At 35.7% G+C, this 26,193-nt stretch overlaps 1 protein-coding gene across 3 annotated transcripts in view; it reads left to right on the plus strand.

Annotated features, from left to right (window-relative positions):
- The window catches only part of KLHL28 (kelch like family member 28), a 40,664-nt gene extending 15,142 nt beyond the window's left edge, over positions 1-25,522 (plus strand). For all 3 annotated transcript variants that reach the window (XM_082735246.1, XM_082735245.1, XM_082735244.1), the window contains exons 2-5: positions 8,001-8,899; positions 17,260-17,703; positions 19,672-19,880; positions 20,924-25,522. In XM_082735246.1, the coding sequence (XP_082591372.1) occupies positions 8,001-8,899; positions 17,260-17,703; positions 19,672-19,880; positions 20,924-21,087 (1,716 nt within the window). In that variant the 3' untranslated portion in view covers positions 21,088-25,522. The remainder of the gene's footprint in view (positions 1-8,000; positions 8,900-17,259; positions 17,704-19,671; positions 19,881-20,923) is intronic.
- Positions 25,523-26,193: the final 671 nt, after the last annotated feature.

Raw genomic sequence — 26,193 nt, forward strand, 5'->3', positions numbered from 1 at the left:
GCAGGGGGCACAGGAGGGCAGGCAGAGGAAGAAGTAGGCTTCTTGCTGAGCAAGGAGCCCAATGTGGGACTTGATCCCAGGACTCTGGGTTCATGACCTGAGTGGAAAGCAGACTCTTAACGGACTGAGCCACCCAGGCATCACAGGCCCAGCTAGTATCTTTATAATCATTATTCTGAACTCTAGTTCCAACATCTTTCCATATTTATAAGGTCCCTGGCAGTCAGTACTGCGTCTTGTTCTCTTTTTTGAAGTGAGTTTTTCTGTCTTGTCATTCACTGCAGGGAAGAATAGATGAATGAGAGAACAAAATACTAAATGGCAACAATGACCCCAGAGAAATATAAACTAAACAAATCAGAAGAGACCTGATATGGGTGGCAGGGTGGTGGGGGAGGGAAGAAAAGGAAAAAAAAATACTATAATCAGACAGATGTACAGAATAAGCAATACACTGGCTTCAGTGTGTATTTTGGTATGTTTTATAGAAAACTAGGTCCCAAAATTGTAAAGGTAGAAAAACTTATGTATGTATAAAAATAAAATTAAATACAATGAAAGAGTAGAATGTAACGTAAAATTGGTAATTAAAAGACAAGAAAAAAACAAAAGAAGAAAAAAACAAGAAAAACAAAAAAGGAAAGGATCTAAACAGACAGGTGAATAGAACAGAGCCATCTGCTATGTCCTGAGTATATTTAGTCAGTTTTAGAGGAAACTGAATCTCAAAATTGTAAAGAAAGAAAAACTTCTATATACAAAAATAAAATTAAATACATTGAAAGGATAGAATGTAACTGTCAAAATGAAAATTTTAAAAAGATTTTAAAAAGGAGTTGATAAAATAAAAAATTGGTTGAAAAGGGAAAGAAGAAATTTAAAAAAATAAAGAAAATTTTAAAAATTAAAGTAGAAAGACTAAAGAATCCTGAAAATAAAAGCCTTGAGTTCTTTGTGCTGTATTCCCCTAGTGTTACAGTTTTGCAGTTCTCATTGATTGTTAAACTTGGTGTTGGCCGGATGTTCTTGCTGATCTTTTGGGGGAATGGCCTGTTGCTTTGATTCTCAAGTATATTTGCCTGAGGCGGAATTGCACTGCCCTTGCCAGGGGGCCAGGCTAAGGAATTTCCTCTGGTTTGCTGTATGTGGCTTTTGTTCCATGAAGGCTTTCCACACAGCTTTAGAGGATGAGCATGAAAATGGCTGCCTCCCAGTCTCCAGCTGGGGAGGTAAAAGCTCGGGCCCCTCTGAGTCCTTAGAGAAAAGTAGTCAGTCACTTCTGTCTTCCTGGTCTCCAGCAGCACTCTGTGCTCACCCAGCCCATGACCAGATGTTTTTATCTCAGGCACATGACCCTGTTTGGAGTCTCCAAACCGTGTAGGCTCTTGTGGCGTGCTCCTACAGCACTCCTCCCCAGGGGAAGAAGGGAGTGTCTCCCTGGTTCTGCTGCTTGTTGGGCCCCTACTAGAGAGCAATCCCCTCTGTGCTGAAGATCACAGTCCATGGCAACCCCAAGGTGAGAGTCCACTCCTGGTCTCACTGATTGTAGCGGGCTTCCCCCTCTGATGCCTGGACACCTGCCACTGTCAGGCACCCCTGCTTCCTGTGACCCCAAGGATCCTGCGACCACACTGACCCAGCTAGGATTTCATCCCTGCTTAGCAGCCTGAGCCACCTCCCTCACCAAAACAGACTTCTAAACATTTTGTTTTTGTGCTCTGCTGCTTTATCACTTGCTGGTAGCCGGCTGATGGAGGCTCCCTCCCCTTGCAGTCTTTCTTCCCATATATCATCTCAGATTCACTTCTCAGAACCTTCTACCTTGTAGAAAATGGTCACTTTTCTATTTGTAGAGTTACACCTATTCTTTTCTTCAATCTCCGGTTGAGTTTGCAGATACTCAGAATGATTTGATAGCTGTTTAGCTGAATTCCTGGGACCAGACAAAATTCAGGTCTCCTATTCCTCTGCATTTTGGACTCCTTCCCTATTCTCAATATTTCTTTTTTTCTTTCTTTCTTTTCTTTTTTTTTTTTTTTTTGAAGATTTTATTTATTTATTTGACAGAGATCACAGATAGGCAGAGAGGGGGGGGAAAGCACTCTCCGCTCCCCACTGAGCGGAGAGCCTGATGCAGGGCTCGATCCCAGGACCCTGAGATCATGACCTGAGCTGAAGGCAGAGGCTTAACCCACTGAGCCACCCAGGTGCCCCTCTCAATATTTCTTAAAGGGAGTGAACAGTGTGCCATTTGTATTCTGTCCAGTGATGTAAAGAAGTATGTATGGATGTTCTTTTACAAATTCATCTTTACTAGTACCCTTTCTTCGAGTGGTTTTTAAAACTTCGATTATTTTTTATTATTTTGGGGGTATACTAAGAAAGTATAAAGGATAAAGAAGAAATACTATAGATGTATAAGTGTAGGAAGGCAGCTTCACTATGACCTTCATTATAACCTTGTATAGGGCCACCTAGGCAAATCTTGGATCCTGGGACCACAGCTCATCTGAGTGTTGAAGCACCTTGTCATTCTCCTGAAACACAGGGGTGGGGAAGCCTTTAAGGAGTGGCTACAGACCATCTCCCACTTGACCCCTTATAACCCCCAAGATTCTGACATGGGACAGAATCTCAATTCCCTGATTATGATGAGGTGTGGGGCTTTCATGCCCCACCCTCACCCCAAAGAGTAGAGCTGCAGAATACAAAACTGCTTAGCTGCAATATAGTTTGGGTTCTTTACAACTTGTGTTGCCTTCATCTAGCCCTTTTTGTTTTGGTGTCCTTTTTGGTGTGTGGGACAAGGATTCAGGAAACTTAGTCTTTGGTTTACTCTTTTTTTCATTGTCTATAACTAGGTAAACTATCAAAATTTAAAGGTGGCTTGTCATATCTTTTCTGGTCAAATTAGCCAGACTTTGATTATGTTAGTTCACTTGTAAGTAAGCGTCATTTCTTTTTTAGTAACCATGAAAGGAAGTCACATGTGGTAGCTGGCAAAAAACCAAGCCTTTTTGAGAATGATGATATAATAGTAAACAGCCTCTAACAGCTATTGAGTTATGTGTACTGTTTTGGCTGTGTTTTACAGATGAGAAAACTGAGACTTTTTTTTTTAAGATTTTATTTATTTATTTGACAGAGAGAGAAATCACAAGTAGGCAGAGAGGCAGGCAGAGAGAAGGGGAAGCAGGCTCCCTGTTGAGCAGAGAGCCCGATGTGGCACTCGATCCCAGGACCCTGAGATCATGACCTGAGCCAAAGATGGAGGCTTAACCCACTGAGCCACCCAGGCGCTCCATGAGAAAACCAAGACTTTAAGATCAAGTACTTTCCCAAGGTCACATAGCTAGTATAAATAGTAAAGACAATGTTGTAACCCTAGGAACCTGATTCCTAAGCCCAGTCTCTTAAAATCATACTGTCCTGCATATATGGATAATTGAGATATACATATACACATATACACACACATAGGTGTGTATGTTTTGTGTGTACATTTATGTGTGTGTATTTTTACAAATCAGTATTGTATTGTGCCTTTATATCTCATATGTTAATGGTAATTTATCAGTCTTGAAGACACAAAACTTAGTTTAATGTAAGGTTCTGTCACTATATGATTCATATTTATGTAAAAACAAATCAATAACTAACTTGATTTAAAAATCAACGATTCTGCAGTAGTTTGTGGGGCTTAGGATGTCAGTGGTACAGGATGGATTTTTTTTTTAAGTTTTATTTATTTTTTTGATAGACATAGATCACAAGTAGGCAGGGAGGCAGGCAGAGAGAAAGGGGGAAGCAGGCTCCATGCTGAGCAGAGAGCCCGATGCAGGGCTCAATCCCATGACCCTGAGACATGACCCATGCCGAAGGCAGAGGCTTAACCCACTGAGCCACCCAGGTGCCCCCAGGGTGGATTTCTTACCTGGTAGTGAGAGATGGTACAACACAGAAAGCAGAATACCTCTTAAGTAGACACTTTAGAAATTCACTAGTAATACAATAACTTCTTGATAAATGCTATTCTAAGCACTTTATTTGTATAAACCTATTTAATCCTCAAAGCAGCCCTACATTATTATATTATTATTATTATTGAATAACTTTTAGGTTTTTCACATAATAACCCTCTCAGATTTCCTTCTCTTCATACTCAGCATCCTCAGTTCCATTACCCATAAGACATGATTTGAATTTCCCCTCTTCATCATGTTATACTTTGTTCTGCTCCCTTTTAAGAATCTGTACTCCAGATGTGGTGTAACATTTGCAAAACAAAGTGAGAATATCTCCGCTAGTTCTGCATATTATAGTTTTATTATTGCAACTTAAACCTACCTAAGCTTAGTATACTAAAATAATAGTGCAATTAAAATCTCTGAGACCTTTAAACGCATCCTACAGTTGAGTCTTTTCTCTCTTAAGCTATTCTTATGTAGTTGTTTTGAAATCCACTTTGGAATCTTAATATTTATCCCTCTTAAATTTCTTCTTGTTAAATATCAGGTCTTTTGGATGCTTCATTTGTTAACCAATGATTTTGCTGTCTTTGGAAGCTTCATGTCATCTGTAGAGGTGAAGGGCATGCCCAAGTATCTTCAGTTTGGCCTTATAGCTTACTCCAGAAGCCTTCCTTCAGGTAGACTTCATTCCGTTAAGTAGTATGCACTAGTGTTGCTGATTTAGCTAACTGAACTACCTTATATTTTTTAGTTTTACTGTCAAGAAAATCATGAAAGTCATTGTAAAATTCTTTACAGACATCAGGTGTATTTTCTTTATCTCCAAGTCTTCTAAATACATCAAATAAAGAAACAAGATTAGTCTGTAACACATGTCTTATTATTAGCTCCATCTGTCCTAGTCCTAGAGGTCACTATATCCTCTTCTAGGTATTCACATATCAAACAGTTACTTTAAAATGTTATCTGAAATTAACATTAACCTTACCAAAATGTTTGTAGAATTTACGATCTTATTTTTGAAAACAGTCTCCAGTCTTGTGGTCCTGGCAGTGATTCAGGGATTTCATTTACAGATTCTTTTATGTATCTTGGAACATTATTATTTAGTCTAGGAGAGATGTGAGCTTATAAAGTAGCTTAGGTGTCTTTTAAAACTTATTCTTTAAAGACTATCTTTTAAAAGCAGTTTTAGATTCACAGCAGAATTGAGAGGAATGTACAGAAATTTCCCATATATATCCTGCCCCAGCATATGCATACTATCCCCCATTAACAACATCCCCACCAAAGTGGACATTTGTTACGTACCTACATTGACACATCATTATCACCCAAAGTCCATAATTTACTTTAGGGTTCATTCTTGGTGTTGTACGTTCATGGATTTGGACAAATGTACAATGGCACAGAGTAATTTCACTGCCCTAAAAAAATCCTTCGTGCTTCACCTATTCATCCCTCCCTTCTTTCTAACCTCTAGCAGTCATTGATCTTTTTATCATCTCCATAGTTTTGACCTTTCCAGAGTGTCATATAATTGGAATTATGCAGTATCGGGCCTTTTCATTTAACTTGGCAATATGCATTTAGATTTTCTCTGTGTTTTTTCATGGCTTGATAGGAAGCATTTCTTTGGGCACTGAATAATACCCCATTGTTTGGTGTACCACAGTTTATCCATTCACAAACTGAAGGACATCCTGGTTGTTTCCAAGTGTTAGCACTTATGAATAAAGCTGCCGTTAGCCTACATGCACAGTTTTCATGTGGACATAAGTTTTCAGTTCATTTGAATAAAAAACAAAGAGGGCAGTGGCTGGATTGTATGGTAAAAGTATGTTTAGTTTTGTAAGAAGCAATCGAAGTGTCTTCTAAAGTAGCTGTACCATTTTGCATTCCTACAAGCCATAATGATAGTTCCTATTGCCCCATATTCTCTTCAGGAATTCATATCCACAGTGTTATGGATTTTGACCATTCTAATAGGTGTGAAGTAGAATCTCATTCTTGTTTTAATATGCATTTCTCTCTAACATCTTTTCTTTTGCTTCTTGTCATCCGTTTCTCTTCTCTGGTTAGATGTTTTTTAATCAGGCTTGAATATACAAAACTTAGTTTAAGTCACTATATGATTGCTATTTAATCAGGTTGTTCTTTTTTTTTAAGATTTTTTTATTTAACCGAGAGAGACAGCTAGAGAGGAAACACAAGCAATGGGAGTGGAGAGAGAGAAGCAGGCATCCTGTAGAGCAAGGAGCCCGACATGGGTCTCAATCCCAGGACCCTGGGTTCATGACCTGTGCTGAAGGCAGATGCTTAATGACTGAGCCACCCAGGTGCCCCAGGTTGTTCATTTTTACATTGTTGAATTTAGAGTAATTTTTTCTGAGTAACAGTTCTTTTTCTAAAAATTCTTTATTTAAATTTGATATAGGTAAACATATACTATATTATTCATTTCAGAGGTAGAATTTAGTGATTCATCAGTTGCATATAACACCCAGTGCTCATTACATCAAGTGCCCTCCTTAAGACCCATCACGCAATTACCCCTTCCCTTCATCCAGCTCCCCTTCAACAACCCTCATTTTGTTTCCTAGAGTTCACTGTCTCTTATGGTTTACCCCTCTATTTTCATATTATTTTTCCTTCCCTTCCCCTATGTTCATCTGTTTCTTATGTTCATTCTTATGTTTCTATGTTCATTTTGTTTCTTAAATTCTGCATACAAATGAAACCTCTGACTTATTTATTTTGCTTAGCATAATACCCTCTAGTTCCATCCACATCATTTCAAAGGGCAAAATTTCATTCTTTTTGATGGCTGAGTACTGTTCCATTATATATATATACCACATCGTCTGTATCCATTGAATAAGAGTTCTTTCTCAGATGTGTCTTTTGAAAATATTTTCTCCCAAGGCATGTTTTGTCCTATTGTTCTCTTGACATTATCTTTCTCAGAGCAGAAGTTTTTTGTTTTTTGTTATTTTTTTTTAAGATTTTATTTATTTATTTGACAGAAAGAGATCATTAAGCAGGCAGAGAGGCAGCAGAGAGAGAGGAGGAAGCAGGCTCCCTGCTGAGCAGAGAACCCGACACGGGGCTGGATCCCAGGACCCTGAGATCATGACCTGAGCCGAAGGCAGCAGCTTAACCCACTGAGCCACCCAGGCACCCCAGAAGTTTTTTGTTTTAATGACATCTTTTTTGGGGGAGCCATTATTCAGCCTACCACAATTCCTGTTCCTTCCTTTTCTTCTTTTCCTCTCTCATCTCTTTTCTCCTATTTTTTATTCTTTTTCATCTTCAGATGTACGAAGTGACAAAAAGATTGGTTGGCTATAATCTGAAGTTATGTTGAAGAGTTGAGTAGATAATGTCTAGATGAGTAAGTGAGCCTAACTGCCCTCATTATAGAGCATCAGATTGTGTTCACATGAATTTTTTGTTTGTCGTTGAATTTGTTGATAGTAATACTTTTGTTAAATTCAGCACCCTTTATTAAAGTAATTAATGTCTTTGGGTAAAGTGTGTGAGTTAATATGAAATTTCTTTCCAAGTAAAGCATCTTTTGGCAGGCATTGATGTTATTATTGAGAAAATAGCCAAAGAATTTTTAGCATTCTTTCAAAACTTATTTTCCTTTAGGCAAAATTTTTTTCACATTTCCATTTTGTTTCAGTGGTAACTCAGACTTGAATTTAATGAAGGGAAACAGAAGATCTGGTAGAGTTCCAATCCAAAAGTCCAATGTCAGGAGACATTTGTGGTTTGGGGCATATCACTTTTGTGGCCATTGGGCCTTTGGGCCTTTGTTTCCTAGTATCTATAATATAGGAATTGAATTATATGATTGTTAATTATGTGATTGCTAAAAGTCTCGGTCTAGTATTTAGTGTGAAGTATTTAAAAACCAACAAACAGGCCAATAAACAACAAATTTCATTTATTTTGTACTATTTGAAAAGGGAGTCATATGGGCAAGATTATTTTGAAGTAACTATGCTTTTTCTTTTTCTGCAGATGGACCACACATCCCCGACCTACATGCTTGCTAACTTAACCCATTTGCATTCTGAACAACTTCTTCAGGGCTTGAATCTTCTTCGTCAACATCACGAGCTCTGTGACATCATTCTTCGTGTTGGTGATGTTAAAATCCATGCTCACAAAGTGGTACTTGCCAGTATCAGTCCATATTTCAAAGCTATGTTCACTGGAAACCTTTCTGAAAAAGAGAACAGTGAGGTTGAGTTTCAGTGCATTGATGAAACTGCTCTCCAGGCTATTGTGGAGTATGCCTATACAGGAACTGTTTTTATTTCACAGGACACAGTTGAATCTCTCCTTCCAGCAGCAAACCTACTCCAGATAAAACTTGTCCTGAAGGAATGTTGTGCATTTCTTGAAAGCCAGCTTGATCCTGGTAATTGTATTGGAATTTCTCGTTTTGCAGAGACATACGGTTGTCATGACCTTTATTTGGCAGCTACTAAATACATATGCCAGAATTTTGAAGCTGTTTGCCAGACTGAAGAGTTTTTTGAACTTACACATGCTGATTTGGATGAAATTGTTTCCAATGACTGTTTGAATGTAGCTACCGAAGAGACTGTTTTTTATGCACTTGAGTCTTGGATCAAGTACGATGTACAAGAACGTCAGAAATACTTAGCACAGCTACTTAATAGTGTGAGATTACCATTGCTGAGTGTTAAGTTTCTCACTAGACTATATGAAGCAAATCATCTTATTCGTGATGATCACACTTGTAAACATCTTTTGAATGAAGCCCTAAAGTACCACTTTATGCCTGAACATAGACTCTCTCATCAGACTGTCCTGATGACACGACCTCGCTGTGCTCCCAAAGTACTTTGTGCCGTAGGAGGAAAATCTGGACTATTTGCCTGTTTGGATAGGTAAATAGAAGGCTTTCTTAAAGGAGTGGTGCTAAAAGATTTTATACTTTTTAAGTGTGCTAATTTTCTCTATTTCTTAAATAATTTGATTTTACTATTTACTTTCTTTATTTACTTTTTCATTTGTTTCTTTCTTTTATTCTTCCTAAAACGCTTACCTGGCTGTTTTAATCACATTGTCATCCATTCCTTTCAACACTCTCAGTTATTAATAACCTTCCCCCAGCTCCCCCATGCACAAACTATGAATTTTTTTACTTCTCTACCATTTCATGTCTTTTTTTCTTTTAATTTGTGAAACTGTTTACATTATTATTTGACCAGCTCAGTAGAGATTTATTATTGCTAACTATGAACAGAAGATACCAAAAAGGAGAGCTTGGAATCTTTGATGAGGGCAGACGGGGGACAGGAGTGGGTTTGAATGAATACCATCAAGTAGAAGAATCACCAAAGAAATAAGAAAAAGTAGGATACTAATACAAATCATGGACATACATATTTATTTTCTTCAGTATAAACATTTTTTAATGACAATAGTGAAGAGTTCTCTTTTTTCTAATAATCTGCAGTAGGAGTTATCAGACTTTTTCTGTATAGAGCCAGATAGTAAATATTTTAGGCTTTGTGGCCATATGGTTCTCTTATGACTACTCAGCTCTGCCATTGTAGTGTGACAGCAGCCATAGACAATATGTAAAAAAATGAAATGACTGGGTTCCAACAAAACTTTATTTACAAAAGTCCTTAGTGGACTGAATTTGGTCCTTAGCCATAGTTTGCCAATCCCTGATTTGCAGCATTACACAAGTAACTTTTATATGTTGAGAAGATAGCTGGATGTTACCTTTGCTTTACCCTTGAATGGGAATGCTTCATGAAAACTTCCATGTTTGATAAGTTTATTTAATACTGTGACTTCTTTCTGGCAATTTTCAAAAATTTAGTAGATTGCTTTACCCCCTCCAGTGGTAGGAAGGTATTGATATTCTAGCAGTGTCAACTGATGTATCTTTATCTTTTAGAAAGTCTCAGTTACATTTTAATTGTCTAAATTAAACTAATTACATAGTCTAAACCTAGTATCATTGAGACCAGTCTATAGGTAGAATATTAGTTATGGTAACTACAAAAATTGATTATTAATTCTTATTTTTAAGGGCACTAATTATTGGCATAAAGTAAAGCATATTAGTAAAATGTCATGAGAAAAATTCCAAATGTGAATTTACATGGTAAAAATTCTTGACCAGTTGCCTCTTGGTCTCAAGTATTAAAAATAACATACATAAATTATTAAAAAGTTATAAGAACTGTTCATATGTTGAGATCCAGTAATCTTTCATCTAACATCTGTTATAAGGAAAAAAAAACAAACTTTTTTTAAGTAGACTCAACACCCAGCGTGGAACCCAGTTCTGGACTTGAACTCGACCTTGAGATCAAGACTGTACTGAGATCAAAAGTCAGATGCTTAACTGACTGAACCACCCAGGCACTCCAGGAAAAAAAAAATTAAATGTCATTTGTCGTTTATTATATTTATAATAAATGGCCACAGAGCCATTTATTGCAGTATTATTTATAACTATGGAGAAATTGGAATCAATCTAAGAAATTATTCAATTTGACTCTATAAAAAATATTTAACACCTGTGCATCAGACAACACTGTGCTAGATAATGGGTCTTTAACAAATTTATAACTTAGTTAAGGAGGCAGATATTTAAATAGGTAATTATAATATGTGGTGTTAATGCAGTGATAAAGATAATACCATGGAAGTATTAAGGAAAGGCATTTATCCCATTTGGGAGATTTAAGGAAGATATTGTTAACGCCCAAGCAAGACCCAAGCAAAAGGTCACAGGAAGTGCACAAAGACACAGTGGAATGATACAGTATAGGATGTGCAGGAAATTAAAAGCTGTTTGGTATTCCAGAGTATAAAGTTCAAAGATCAAGGGCTCCTGTTTGGCTCAGTTGGTGGAGCATGCGGCTCTTGATCTCAGGGTTGTAAGTTTGAGCCCCACGTTGGGAATAGAGATTACATAAAATAAAATCTTAAGGGAAGAAAAGGAAAAAGCAAGTTAAAAATAAAATAAGGTTCAAAGATCTAAACAGTAAGGGGTAGGCTGTTATCAGTAGGGCCAAGTTAAAGAAGGTATCCTGTACCATGATGAAGAGGATTTTTCTTATGTGGGTCCAAAAACAATTTTAAGGAGAATAGTGAAATGATCACATTCATATATTAGATCATCCTTGGCTGCCTTATGGAGAAAGATTGAGGGGCCAGAATTAGTATCTGAGTCATTAGGAAAGAGACTATTATAAAAGTACAGGCCTGAGATTATGAGGTCCAAAGTGGAAGAAGCAAAGATAGAGAAGGGGGTATTAATTTAAGAAATGTTTTAAGAGGGCAAATGGACAGGAATTAGTGAATGGATATGGGGGGATCATGAGAGGGAAGAATCAAAAATGAGTTAGATTTCTTGGTTAGATACTGGATGAATCTTATATACCGTGAGAGAGAATATAGGAGGAGAAGCCATTTTAAAGGGGAAAGTAGTGTGTTCTGTTTTGGACATACTGAGTTTGAAATGCCTATTAAATATCCAAGTGAAGGATGACTCACTAGCTGGAAATGATTGCAAAAGCTCAGCGAATAGATCAAAGCTGGATATTTGGAAGTTATTGGCATGTAATATTATTTGGAGGTATAAATTTAAAACCATGAAGTCTTCTGGACTTCTTGACGGGTTTAAATGTCCCTTCTTTCTACCCACTTAGAACATATAGAAAGAAAAAAAAGATTGGTTCATAAATGAACCTCTGGGGAACATTAATGTTCAAGAAGAAGGCTATAAGAACAATCTTAGAAGTAGGAGAATCAAGAGAGAATAAGAATAGTGTCATAAAAGCCAAGCAATTTAAATGTGTCAAGAAGGAAGAAGTGTGATCAACAATGTAAAATGCTAAGGAATGTTCCAGAAAGATAAAGATAGAAGAGTGGCTCTTGAACTTGGCTATATGGAGATCATTAATGACTTTTGGTGAAGTAATTTCAGCAGAGTTTTAGGAATGCTGTGGATATATTATAGCAGATTGAGATGGGTATAAAAAATAAGGAAATAAACTGAAGACTTCTAAGAATCTTGGCTGAGATGAGAGAGGTAAGGCAAAATGATAGTTTTTGTTTATTTTGTTCTTGAAGAGAGAGAGACAGGAGTATGTTTATTATCAGATGCTGGTAAAGAAGAATAAGGTAAAGATACAGGATAGAGGAATGGTCATTGATAAAGCAAGATTTTAGAGGAAATTGTAAGGGGTTGGTATCAAAAGTAAAGGTAGAAGCATTTTTTTGTTTGTTTGTTTTTAAAGATTTTATTTACTTATTTGTCAGAGAGAAAGAATGCACAAACAGGGGGAACAGCAGGTAGAGGAGAAGCAGGCTTCCTGCTGATCAAGGAGCTAGAAGTGGGACTTGATCCCAAGACCCTGGGATCATGACCTGAACCAAAGGCAGAATGCTTAACCAATGGAGCCACCCAGGTGTCCCAAAGGTAGAAGGTTTTACATATGAGGAAGAGGGACTCTTTATGTCCTAAATCATAATATGAGGATAGGTTTGCTGGCATGGGGAGAGATGGGAGAAGGAGTTTAAGATAGATACTATCCGGGTGCCTGGGTGGCTCAGTGGGTTAAGCCGCTGCCTTCGGCTCAGGTCATGATCTCAGGGTCCTGGGATCGAGTCCCGCATCGGGCTCTCTGTTCAGCAGGGGCCTGCTTCCTTCCCTTCCCCTCTCTCTGCCTGCCTCTCTGCCTGCTGTGATCTCTCTCTGTCAAATAAATAAATAAAAATCTTAAAAAAAAAAAAAAGATAGATACTATCCAATAGCCTCATTTTTCCCTTTAGAAAAGGAAGGAGGTATGCAAAAGAGGAAAGTGGGGATTGGGTAGGTGGCTTAAGGAATCTCAGGAAGTTCTGAGTATTATTTCTGTTCACACATAGGGAGTCATAAGATGGCAGTACATTTGAAGTGATTTAGAATAATTGTGCACATACATTTAATGTTAAATGGACTTCGAGCCACACCACACATGACACCACTTACCTCAGTGCTCTGAGTCACAGGTCAGATTCCAAGAAAAATAATTATTCATTTGCCTTAAAAAACCATAAGGATTAGAACCTTTATATCTTGTATCATGGTTTACCTAAATCACTTCTGAAAATCCATTATCATAGCTGAACTCTTATCATTGAGAGGTTTTTTTTCTCATACCAATCAGTTTTCCATTTCTCCAACACTAAATGCATGTCCAGTAATCTGACAGTATCCAGAGTTAGCTCAGCCCCCACTGATTAAGGGCTTAGTCCCAGAAGACTATCCCCACTTAAGATACTGTCCACAAATGGGGTGTTCACGTTACCTGCATTTCTGTCTAGAAGAGTGAAAGTTCAGAGGTTCCCACAATAGCCCCTGCTCAAGTTTGCTAGAATGACTCATAGGACTCAGGGAAGTGCTTTACCTACCAATCTGTTACAAAGGATACAACTGAGGAACAACCAAATGGAAGAAGATACATTGAGCAGGGGGTGGGGAGGAAAGGGACAGAGCTTCCATGCCCTCTCTGGTATGCCACCCATTCTTAGCATCTCTGTGTGTTACCAGCCTAGAAGCTCTCTAAACCCCATTGTTTAGGGAGGGAGTTTTATGGCGATTTAATTGTGAGGGTATGATTGATTAAATCATTGGCCCTTGGTGATTGAGCTCAACCTCAGACTGTTAATCACATTATTGCCACCTCTGGTTTCTGGCCCCCATGCTGAAGCGATCTAGGTAGCCACTTGTAGTCACTTCAGTAGCATAAACTGAGGTGTAATTGAAAAGAGATCATTGTAAATAACAAAAGATATTCCTATCACTCAGGAAATTTCCAAGAAGTTTAGGAGCTCTGTGCTAGGAACCTGGGACATAACCCAAATGTACTGTTTTTTTTATTACACTGTTACTGTATGGTCATATATATCATCTAATTTATCTTAATAGCCCAGTCCTTTTCTTTCTTTCTTTCTTTCTTTTTTTTTAAGATTTTATTTATTTATTTGACAGACAGAGATCACAAGTAGGCAGAGAGGCAGGCAGAGAGAGGAGGAAGCAGGCTCCCCGCGGAGCAGAGAGCCCGATGTGGGGCTCGATCCCAGGACTCTAGGATCATGACCTGAGCCGAAGGCAGAGGCTTTAGCCCACTGAGCCACCCAGGCGCCCTGCCCAGTCCTTTTCTTTTTGACTCCTCAAATCTGTCTGCCATATCTTTTTGAATTTATATTTAATCATTAAAAATATCCCCTTTATTTTTAATTAGTTGGTCTAATGAAATATGACTGATGTTTAAAGATACTGTTTTTGCCAAAGCCCTCTCAAACCTGTTTTGTTTTGTTTTGTTTCCCCATACCTCATGTATCACAGGTCCTAAAGGTTGGTTAAGTGTTTTCTTTGTTCCTCATATCTACTTCCTAGATTTTTTTTTATTTCCCCTTTCTACAAAATCTCAATTCATTCCAAGCATTTGCCATTAGGCTGCATCATTTGATACACCTTCATGTTGCCAGCATCTGCAACCCCTTTAGTAACTTTATTCACTGAAGATTTTTATAACTGGCTTACTGTCTTTCTCATCATTCTGTATAGTCATTCTTACTGATTTCAACATCCCCATCCACAGTTATACAACTTTGCCTCTCTTCTTGATCTCACTTCTAACAGTCTTTTTTGCCTTACCTCAGGCACTATTCTCATGATTATACTTCAATTTTGCCATTACCAGTGACTTCAAACTTCAGAAATCTTAGTTACATACATTCCATTCTCTGACTACCATGTCCTTTCTTATGAGCTTATTTATTTCAGTACATCTGCAGTCATTCTTTGTTGCCTTCAAAACTTTTAATTCTTTGGCCCTATATTCAGAAAACTTAACTGCTCACTGATCACTACATGTCCTCACTTTCACTCCTTACTCAGCTTAGATTCTAGGAACATCATTGTTTTCATTCCTTTAATATACTCATGGCTCCCTTACCCTTCTTCAGTCATACTCTTCTAGTTAGAATCAGTTCTCCTCTTACGCCATGGCTGCACCCGAGCAGCAATATGTGGCTAGAGAAACGCATATACCCATCTTAAGTGATCTCATTTAAGACACCTACCACTGCCAACAACCCCTTTCATTTCCCTAAGTAATTTACTCTCCACTTCCTTGGAGGACTGTTTTATACCTTTTCTCTCCATAAGGACATCCAACCCCATCCAACCCTCAGCTTTCAGCTCTCAGCTGATGACTATCTCTTACTCTCTCAAAAGATAGAAGCAATCAGAAGAGTACTGTCTTGTCTTCTGATCTCCAAATCCATCAGGTTATTTGTTTCTGAGACCAGTTCCTCCATTTCTCTACTTACTGCTTCCATTTCCTCTCCTCTGCACAAGGGCTCTGCTCTTGAATTTATCGCATATCTCTTCTTACATCACCTTCCCCCACTGTACTACATCCTTGCCATTAGCATGCAAACATGTTCTGGTTTAGGCTCCCAGATTAAATCAATCTTCCCTGGAGGCCGTGGTCTTTCTCTGCTTATCCTTACATCTGTCTCATATCTGTTTTAATCCTTATAGTAAAGTCCTTGGAACATTTGATATCCGCTGTTTTCCCTCATCTCCTATTCTTTCTTGAACCACTCCAGTCAAGATTTGTCCCCACCACCTCACTCAAACTGCTTTCATGAAGGTCAGATAATTCCCTGGTGTATCATTTTCATCAGAACAAATCCACATTTTAAAACAAGCAGTATAACAAAACTGTATATAGGCACTCAGTAATTACTGAATGAATGAATGTTCTTTAATCATACTGGATAGAGAATATATATTTTATGTTATTGAGTTTGAATATATATTTTATGTTACTGAGTTTGGAGACATTGAAATGAAGTATGAATACTTTCAAGAGACCATATATAGTTTGCATGCAAGGTATAAAGAAAAAATCCAAGTACTTATCAACCAGCATAAAAAATAAACAATACCTTTAAATTCCCTTGTATCCTTCCTTGATGCATCTCCTTTCCTCTCCTAAAAGTGACCACTATTCTGAATTTTCTGCATATTATTTCTTTGCTTTTTATTGTAATTTTGCCACATATTTATGTGCCCCAATATAGCATTAGGTTTTACATATTTTTATACAAATACAGTAATGCTACATATATTCTTCAGGGTTGTGTTTTCTTACTGAACAATAAATATGTTTGTGAATTTCATCTGTGAGATTACATGAAGCAATAGTTCGTTAAATTGGTATATGGTATTATAGTATATGGGTATAATATAATACTTTCTTTTTACAATGAATATGTTAATTATAAGAATTAAAGTGTTACACACATACAGAAGAATGCACAAATCCCAAGTGTACAGGTCAGTGAATTATCACAAAGTGAATATTAACAAACCAGTTCAAGAAATAGTACATGACCAACACCCAGAAACCACTCTGGAGTTTCCTCTCTGTCCTCCCCAAACGTAACCAATATCCTCATTTCTAATCTAGAGATTAGAAATGTCTTTGGACTTGGTATAAATAAACTATACAGAATGTATTCTTTTGATTTTGGCTTCTTTCCCTTGGCATTATAGGTGTAAGATTTCATTTCTGTTAAAGGAAAAAGATTCATTCCTGTTACATTTAGCTGTATTTATTTTCATTGCTGAATTCTCTGATATGCCACATTTTATTTATTTGTTTTATAGTTGATGAACCTTTGAACTCTTTCCAGTTTTTGACTGTTATAAATAACGCTGCTGTGACCGTCATGCATAAATGTGTGCATTTCTTTTGGATACATATCTAGGAATGGAATTGCTCAGTTTAGGGTGATATACCACATCTTATTTATCCATTCTCCTTTTGATGGATGATTGTGCTGTGCTGCTATAAACATTTCTGTATGTATGTCCTGGTGCAAAACTGACTATAACGGGCATTCAGTAGTGTAGATACACATGAACGAAATTGCCGAATCAGAACATTTGTGTACCTTCAGTTTTAACAGATAATGTAAAATTGTTTTCCAGCGTAGTTTGTACCAGTTCATGCTCCCACCAGCAGAGTATGTGTTTCTTGCTCACATTCTTGCCAACAGCTGTTACCATCTGTCTTTAAATTTTTGCCAGTCTAGAAAGTATGTTATGGCTTGTTGTGGTTTTAATTGGCATGTCGCTGATTACTAAGGAGATTAAACATTTTTGTTTGGGGCCATTTTGATTTTTAAAATTTAATTTTTTCTGCTTATTCTTCAGTGTGGAGATGTACTTTCCTCAGAATGACTCTTGGATTGGTTTGGCACCCCTAAACATTCCTCGCTATGAATTTGGAATATGTGTTTTAGACCAAAAAGTGTATGTTATAGGTGGTATTGAAACTAATGTGCGTCCTGGCATCACTATCAGAAAACATGAAAATTCAGTAGAATGCTGGAATCCTGATACAAATACCTGGACTTCTCTTGAGAGAATGAATGAAAGCCGAAGTACCCTTGGAGTAGTAGTACTTGCAGGAGAACTTTATGCTTTAGGTGGTTATGATGGACAATCTTATTTACAATCTGTAGAGAAATATATTCCTAAAATAAGGAAATGGCAACCTGTGGCACCAATGACTACAACAAGAAGCTGTTTTGCTGCAGCCGTGTTGGATGGAATGATATATGCCATTGGTGGGTATGGTCCTGCCCACATGAACAGGTATTTAACTTAATGAAGTTGGATATGCTTGTAGATTTTTAAAGTCTCATTAACAATAATTCTTACACAACTGGTATGTGTGAATGAACTTCCCTTCTTAGTTTTTAAAGTAATATTGTTAGGCATTTGAAATTTAATCTGCTCTATGAGTGTAGTTACAATTGTTTTATATGAGGATTTAATACAAAGCTAAAAATAAGATTCCTCTTAACAAAATTTTAAATTCATTCATTTAATATAATTGGATTAGATTTTAAAATTCAGAGATCTGATTATAAAATGAAGTTAGACAACTTTAGATTTTGGGTGACGAATTTATATAAATACGGGTGTATGTGTGTTTATAAATGGTCTATTACTGCATTGCTTAGCAGAATAAAAAGTGAAAATGTAATTCCTATATGCTTATATATTATGCATCATAAACATAAAGCCTTATTTAAATATTCCTTTTTGGATTCTTATTCTATAATCATGCGTGTATCATTGTGTACCTGAGTTCTGCTGGACTCTGAATTTGAGGTTTCTGCATTTTGTAGCATTTCTGAATAAAGGAGAAAAATATATGAGAAAAATGAAAGCATAAAGTGACTTGCTTATATGGAAAATTAATAATTCTGAGCCTTTGTTGAAAATTGCTGTTCCAAAGATTTTCTCTAATAGTGACTAAAGTGATGTGTCTTTTATTGATTGTGAACATTTAATGGAAGAGTATATTGTGATTTGTTAAGTGAGAAGGCAAGAGCACAATAGCATTTCATCTATAAATTTTTATTTCTCTATAAGCTAAAGTATTCCTCCTTTTTATTGCTCCCTTAGTTGAAGGAAAAGTATTTGGGGCAGAGCCATGCATTTTTATTATTTGAAAATGTGCTGGCGGAAATTTTTAAGATAAAAATTGAGTATTTCTTTTGGGAGATAGTGCTCTTGGAGTTTAAGTTCTTACTAAAGTTTATCAACTCTTCTGGTCCAGTAATTTGGCTCTAATGGCTTTTATCCCAGTGTTCTTTCAGAAATATTTATAGTTTTGTCTATATTCTAGTCTAGTTTACAGTCTAGTCTCTGCTCTGAACTCCAGAATTATGCTACTGACTCTCAACTGCTTCAGGCTTTCTTGAGAAGTTAGTTTAGGACCAGAACAAGCTCAGCAAGCCTGCCTTTGTACCCACTCATGTCAAAATAGAGCTACAAAGGCCCTCTGGGATTTTCTAGGGAAGCTTTTTTTGGAAATTCTCATCTGCTTTGGATATCCATAATGCAGCTTGGAAATACCAGGTGTTCTCTGAAATGCAGACTTGACTTAAACCCCTGAATTCTCCTAAATCACTCTGAGATTATTATGATTGGCCAGTTTGTGTTATGTAATCTGCAGTGTTTGCTTTACAGTAAACCACCACAACTTCTGTAAGATAAAAAATTTCCTTTCCTTTCCTTTTTTTAATCTTCCCTTTTCCTTAGCTATGTAGAAGGTCCTTACTGTCCTTGGAAAACATTTATATTTAATTTGTGATTTTCAGAGTTCTTTCAGAACATACATACTCATTTGACTTCATTCTTACATGAATCCTTTGAGGTTAAGTTATCCCCATTTTTTCAGGTGAGCAGAAGGGGCTTATCTAGGATTACACATACCCATAGTGTTAGGGCTAGGGTTCATTCAACTCGAAGTATACAACATTAGTACTTGAACCCAGGTTTCCTGATTTCAGAAGTTTTATGCCCTTAATATACCCTGCTGCTTGTATGATACAATGGAATAGCATATGGATATTATTGATCGCAGTTTACAAGGTAAGCTTTTATCACTGCGGTTTTATCAGCAAAATGTAAACATCTGGAACAAACTACTCTTGTTTTATATCTGTCTGTTGGAACTTCTAAAACTATGGTAGGTTTTAGTTTTGCTTTGGTAGGAAGAAATGGCACAAAAATATGCAAATTAATTCTTTCTTTTGTGAATATTTGCAGTGTGGAGCGTTATGACCCAAGTAAGGACTCCTGGGAGATGGTTGCATCTATGGCAGATAAAAGGATTCACTTTGGTGTGGGTGTCATGCTAGGCTTTATTTTTGTGGTGGGTGGACATAATGGTGTCTCACATTTGTCAAGCATTGAAAGATATGACCCTCATCAGAATCAGTGGACTGTATGTAGACCAATGAAAGAACCCAGAACAGGTAATAATAACTAAATAATATCTAAAATAGAGGATGATATTTCTTATAGTGATATTCTTGGAATAGTAGTACCTTGGAATATAATAGTAAGAGTATTACTTGTCCAGCAAAACAAAACAAAAAACTTTATTGTGCTACACTTGAGAGACAGCTGATTTGACAAAGCTACACAGATTTCTATACTGTGATTTTAATATGCCAGTGTGCATATTATCATCTTCTTAAAGTTGGGAGAACACATTTCTAGAAATGGTGGGAATAGAATGTATCTTACAGAAACTCTTCTGTCCACATAGCAAATGTCATCTTTTTATATGTTACACACTCAGACAGAATTTGGATTTTTTTTTTTTTTTGTACATTAGTCTGTAGTTTACCTTTCAAATACTCTCACATTTGGAGGGTGTTTGGAGATATAGGAAAGGTTGGATTTCAGGGTTCCCAGAGGAAAAAAAAAAATCTTTGAAGAATAGAAATTACCTTTGAACCCAAACTTATAGCACATTATTTTAAGGGGAAGGTTTTAAGTTGATGGAAATGCTTTAAGGATATTTCTTGCATAAGAGGGAAAGTTGTAAAATAACAAGAATGTGAAAAAAGCATTGGGTAGTCTTGTTCTCTTGGGTAGTGTGTATAACAGTATTTACAGTACAATTTTTAAAAGCATAAGCTGTATGGTTCAAGATATGTTTCAGATATTTTCAACATACTTAAAAACCTGATAAAGATGAATGATTTGTTGAAAATATGTAAGTATAAACAAAAGTAAGCATATGGAAAGATATATACTACATTCTTTGTATTTTTCTGTGGTAGAGGAGAGAGTAGGATTGGGAAGGAGAGATGAAGGAAGACTTCAACTCTTGCTTTCATGTTAGGGGATTTTTTTCCCCCAGTAAGTATGTATGGCGATGTTGCTTGTATAATTAACAGTAGATTATTGAAATGTATTTTGAGAAAACATTAAAATACAAATTTATTTTTAGGGAGAAGTCAACTTCATGGTTAACATGTTTTTTCCTATTTTTACCCACTTTTCCTAGGGGTTGGTGCTGCAGTAGTTGATAACTACCTTTATGTAGTTGGTGGTCACTCAGGGTCTTCCTATCTGAATACCGTGCAGAAATATGACCCTATCTCAGATACGTGGCTGGATTCAGCTGGCATGATATACTGCCGCTGCAACTTCGGATTAACAGCACTTTGACAAGTGTGCACTGGTGGGAATCGTGTTGTGATGAACCTTGTGCCGCATGAAAGGATGCCGCATTTTCTGAAATCCGAAAGCTACATATCTTTCTCTTTAACTTGAAATGGCATGAAGACTCAAAGTTCTGTTGGGTACTTTGAATTGACAAGTAGCTTTGGTTGCTCTTGATTATACAGTGAATCAATAATCAAAAAAAAAAAAAAAAAAAAGAAAGATCTTGCCAATTTAATTGTGCACTTTTTCCCCTAATACTGGCATAGAGTAGTTTTATGTTCATTAGTGTACATGTGGAGAAAATCTTGCTGCTTTAAAAAAAAATTAGCTCTCCTTCTTTCTTGATATATGCACCATGATTTACTAGGATGAGAGATGCTTAGATGTGGGAGTGTATTGAAAGACTAGACAAAATGCTGATACTGTCTGTCGGATATAAATTCATATGCTTCACATTTTAAACAAATAAAGGGCTGCTTTTTTGAGGGGGGTACTTTTAAGGATTGTAAATTATATACCATAGTGAGTCACCAGGATTTTCTTCCTATGAAATGGCTTTAGGGCTGGAGATGTAATAAGTTTGCAAAACAAATGCTTTTACTATCATCATTTTTTGGAGGCTTATATTAAGAAGCCAGATGTTTCCTGTTTATGCCTTTTTTATAGGGCAGGTTAATGCTGGATGAATTTAGTTACTAACCTGTGCTATGCTAAGCATGGATAGAAAGTTAAGCATATCAGTTTCAGTTTTATTTTTTTCATAGTACAGTGGCTTCCCAGTGTTGATGTAAATATTTGACAAATGTTTAGTACCACCCTTAGCAGTACTGATTTTTTCTACATATCCTTATAATAATTTTAGTTTTTTAAGACCCTTAGTTGCTTTTTCACAGTGTTCAGATATAAAAATGGTGCTAACTGTAGGATCTGTAAAAGGCTATAATAATGTTCTTTTGGATGTTCAGTATGAGATATGCATGACATGTTTTAATAGTATGTTCTTCATTTTTACTGGCATGGTTTGTGCTTATTAAAAATGTTAGTGATTATGCTAATGTTAACATCCAAAAATCATCTAAATGGCCCATGTTATACTTTTCATGGTTCCTGAGTAGTGATTTTAAAAAAGATGCATTTTTTTATCTTCTTCTAGTGCTAGATATATGTCCTTTTTAAAGACAAATATATGCATTAAATATAAAGCACTAGGCAGTTATGCATTACTTTGTACACTTCTTAGGTAATTGGATATTTTAAAATTACTGAGGAAAACTGGAACTCAATGTTTACTTGAGTAATCGTTCTAAATTTGGTTCTACTTTGACTAAAGAAACTAGCAAGACTGTTTGCTATAGCCAGTGACAGCTTATTTAAAATAAGTGGTCAGCTCATTTTGTTTTAGCATGTTTTAGAAAATATCTGTTAGTCTTGAATTTTATTAGGATATTGATACTTATAATTTTTGGTACTGTAGTTGTTTAATTTTCTTTTCTTTGTTTTTTTTTAAAAACCTGCTTATTATCTCTATAGACTCCGCAAAACCAGTGTATATTTGTTTCCTAAGAAAAAATTTATACTGCATTCTTAAGTGCCATAATATTCCAAGCTGTTGTTAAGAAGCCATTTGTAATTATAAAACATAGGTTTGTTCATTTAGCATCTATGTTACTATGTATAGCCTGGCAATTTGCAGTTTTTCTTGTTCTTCCATTAACTGCCAGTGTAGATTTAAAATATAGTACAAAACTATGTAAAGTCATCTTTAATCATGTAAGTAGTATGCTTTATGAATATTTGCACAGATTATAAAACCTTGCAAGTGATTTTAGTCTCTTCCTAATAAGAACTCAACAGGAGCTACTAATAACATTGACAGGCTGAGTATTTTCTATGTTGCTTGTTTGAATGACATAATGATATATAGCAATAACTTTTTAATTGATTTGAATAAACCTATTGAATAGAAACAAGGTGCACTATTGTGATTGGCCTAGACTTTATTTAAAGAAAAGCAATTTAATTACTTCTCGGCCTTTTGGCTAAGATCAAGTGTAGTATCTGTTCTTATTAGTTTAAAGGAAAGCAATTTAAAAGAGATTTCATTACATACTTAATTTTAAGTCTTCAACTCAGTTTTTTTTCGTTTATGTCAAATTGTTAAATGCATTAATACTATTTTTAATTTTCTCTCCCCCAAAGATAAAGGAATTGGAAAGACTGTAAAAACCTATTTTAATTGTAAACAGATCTATACTATACATCTTAACAATGTTTTACTCATTTATCATTATCCCCACTATCAAATTGTTATAAAACATATAATCACTTGGTGAATTAGACCAAAGGCCTACATTGATCATTGTTTTGGAAAAATCTAAACTTTATCCTGCTAAAGACTAAATGTGAAACATCTTGGGCAATAGTAGGAACCATATACCAGCGAATAAATTACAAAAACCTATAAAAAGAAATGAAACCCCAAACTTTAGAAATACTAACTTTGGGTTTACTAAACCTACGGTACTATTCATAATAGCCAGAGGTATTGTAACCTGACAACTGATAACTTTACACTTGACCTTCTCATACAGATTTGTGAGAAGTTTCATCATGAATATTTTCTGACAAATTATGTTTTTAAAGTCACATGTTTCTTAAGTTAAAAAACATCAAAATATTTTATTATAAATTCCCACCATTAAAGATACTAGAAATAATTTATATACTCAGGCAAAGGGGAGAAACCTATTTAAGATTGTCCAGAAATATATTGGAAAAAAGGTGACAGTGGAAATAGAAATTAATCTCATCACTTGGAAGATACTTGCCTTCCGTAATTATGAAGACTTAATCTGGTAGGAATGTTTGGCTATTTAAAGTTTGTTAAATATAGTAACAGAAGTTAGGTGATTTTTAATGTAGCCCAAAGGATGTTTATGTAAGTTCCATAGGTTATTGCTAACATTGTTTCAAATATGAATGAATATTAAAGTATAGGAAGTGGTATTTAATGACAGGAAAATGGCACTAGGTTTTCAAAAATTATTTTGAGAGCTTGACAAATTTTGGAGGGTCTACTTTGTATACATGATATTGTGCCAGATCCTGTCAGGGCTAGAAATACAAATAAGATACAAATCTTTTCATTCAAAGAGTAAAGTATGGTGAGGGAGCTCTGTACCCAAATAACTATTATGGTAAAGTTTTAATTTAATTCCTTGTAGCCAAAATCATCAAAAGTGATTAGAGACCTAATTTATGTGTAGACATTTGTGTCCTTTAGTGTCCAATTAGGTTTTACTGACATTAAAAAGAATCATGGTAAAAATATTTCTAGAACTCCAAACTTCCTGGAATTGATTAATATATTTTCTATTAGAAAAATAAAATTATAGAAACTTTAAAAAATTACATACTATGTTATCAAGACTCTGGCTAACATTGAAGGAAACATATGTACATATAATGCTTTGTTTGTTTTCAGTTTTGGTGTTGGATTTCTGGTATTGTCACCTAAGTGCTCATTTTCAGGAAAATCAGATTCTACAATAAATATACTGCTTAAAAGTTCAATAAACTTGTGATAACCTCTATAACCTCTGTAGTCTGAAAGCTAAGAAATTATAAGATGTCACATGTCAAGTTAACATCCAGTTCTACTTCTTAACCTTTTTTTTTTCTTTGTAAAACAGCACTTTAATTAGACATGATTTAATTAAATACATTTATTCTGTGGCTGGATATTTATTGGATTTTCACTTACAGTATATTGATTCAGTGTTGATACACATTGGAAAAGAGTGCAAAATATAGTAAGTTTTAAATACTATAGGTTTACAAGTTTTCTTATTGGTGTGAATATAGAGTCAATAAAAATCCAGTTTACATCTCTGTAGAGAGAAAAATTGTTTTCCATATGTCTTTTATATTATGCATATTTAACTAGAGATAATTTATTGTTAATTTTGTCAAGTTATCTTGTGTAAGTCCCGTTTATTTTAAAATACTAAGCAAAAAGTTCCAAGTTTGCCTTAAAATACAAAAGTGAAATTAAAGAACTGGATGATAATGCCTCTATTTTTGCCTTATGAATTGTGCTGTATCATAAACCAGAGATGGTTTTGATTTTAACAGGATTCTGAAATTTTGTAGATGTAGAGTACTAATATTTGTACTCTCTTGCAAAGAATGTGATCTAGTGGATTATGTTAATGTTTAAGTGTTTTGTAAATGTATTTTACCTCTGAATATGTATCTTTTTAGCATCAGGGTTTTATTTTTGTTTACATGGTAAAGTGGCATTTAACTTGTTGAAGGTTGTATTCTTTTGTCCTTTATTTTAAAAGTTCTTTGTGTGTACTATTGTGGTGATGCTCTGTAATGACTATGGTTAAATTTCATTTAATGTGAAATGTTTAAAATAAATTTGAGAAATATGCCTTTGTATGTTTCAAATGTTATGAACTGACCCAAGCTAGCTTTGTCATTTTCAACTCTTAGATCCTTTTTGGTAGATAGGTAGTGGTCACAAATACTGAAGTAGGTATGGGAAAGCCAGTCTTTTACATCCTTATTACCAGGTTATAATGAAACATGTTAGGCTGAACCCTGACACGTGTTCAGACACTCATTAAAGAAACATTCTTCAGCAAAGCCAGGGCAGAGGACTTCAGTTGGTAAGTTCAGTGCAGTCCTAGCTTTCTGTCCTTTTAGATTCTTTAACTTGCCTTGTAAGAGGGGTTTACTTGGGGCAGACAAGGCAGCATTCCAGAGGATTCGCTTATGTTTCTGCCTGGTATCAGACAACCAGTAGTCCTAAAAGAAAGGGTGATTAATCCCCAGGTGCCATCTTTGTGGAAGTTGTGAACTATAGGCCAGCATGGATTCAGATAACCTGCCCATGCAAGGATTGGAAATAAATTTAGACAATCCGTATATCTTGAAACTCTAATTTCACCAATAAGAGCAACTTTTTGATTTTATGTTAGTCTGTGTTCCCCAATAATGTCCCTGATATTTAATATACTGAGCAGAACATTGGATGCTGATCTAATTATGGATAACAGAATCTGCCTATGGATAACATAAATCTGCCTTGAGTATGGGTTT

Source organism: Mustela nivalis, assembly GCF_964662115.1.
Source record: "Mustela nivalis genome assembly, chromosome: 6".
NCBI lineage: Eukaryota > Metazoa > Chordata > Mammalia > Carnivora > Mustelidae > Mustela > Mustela nivalis.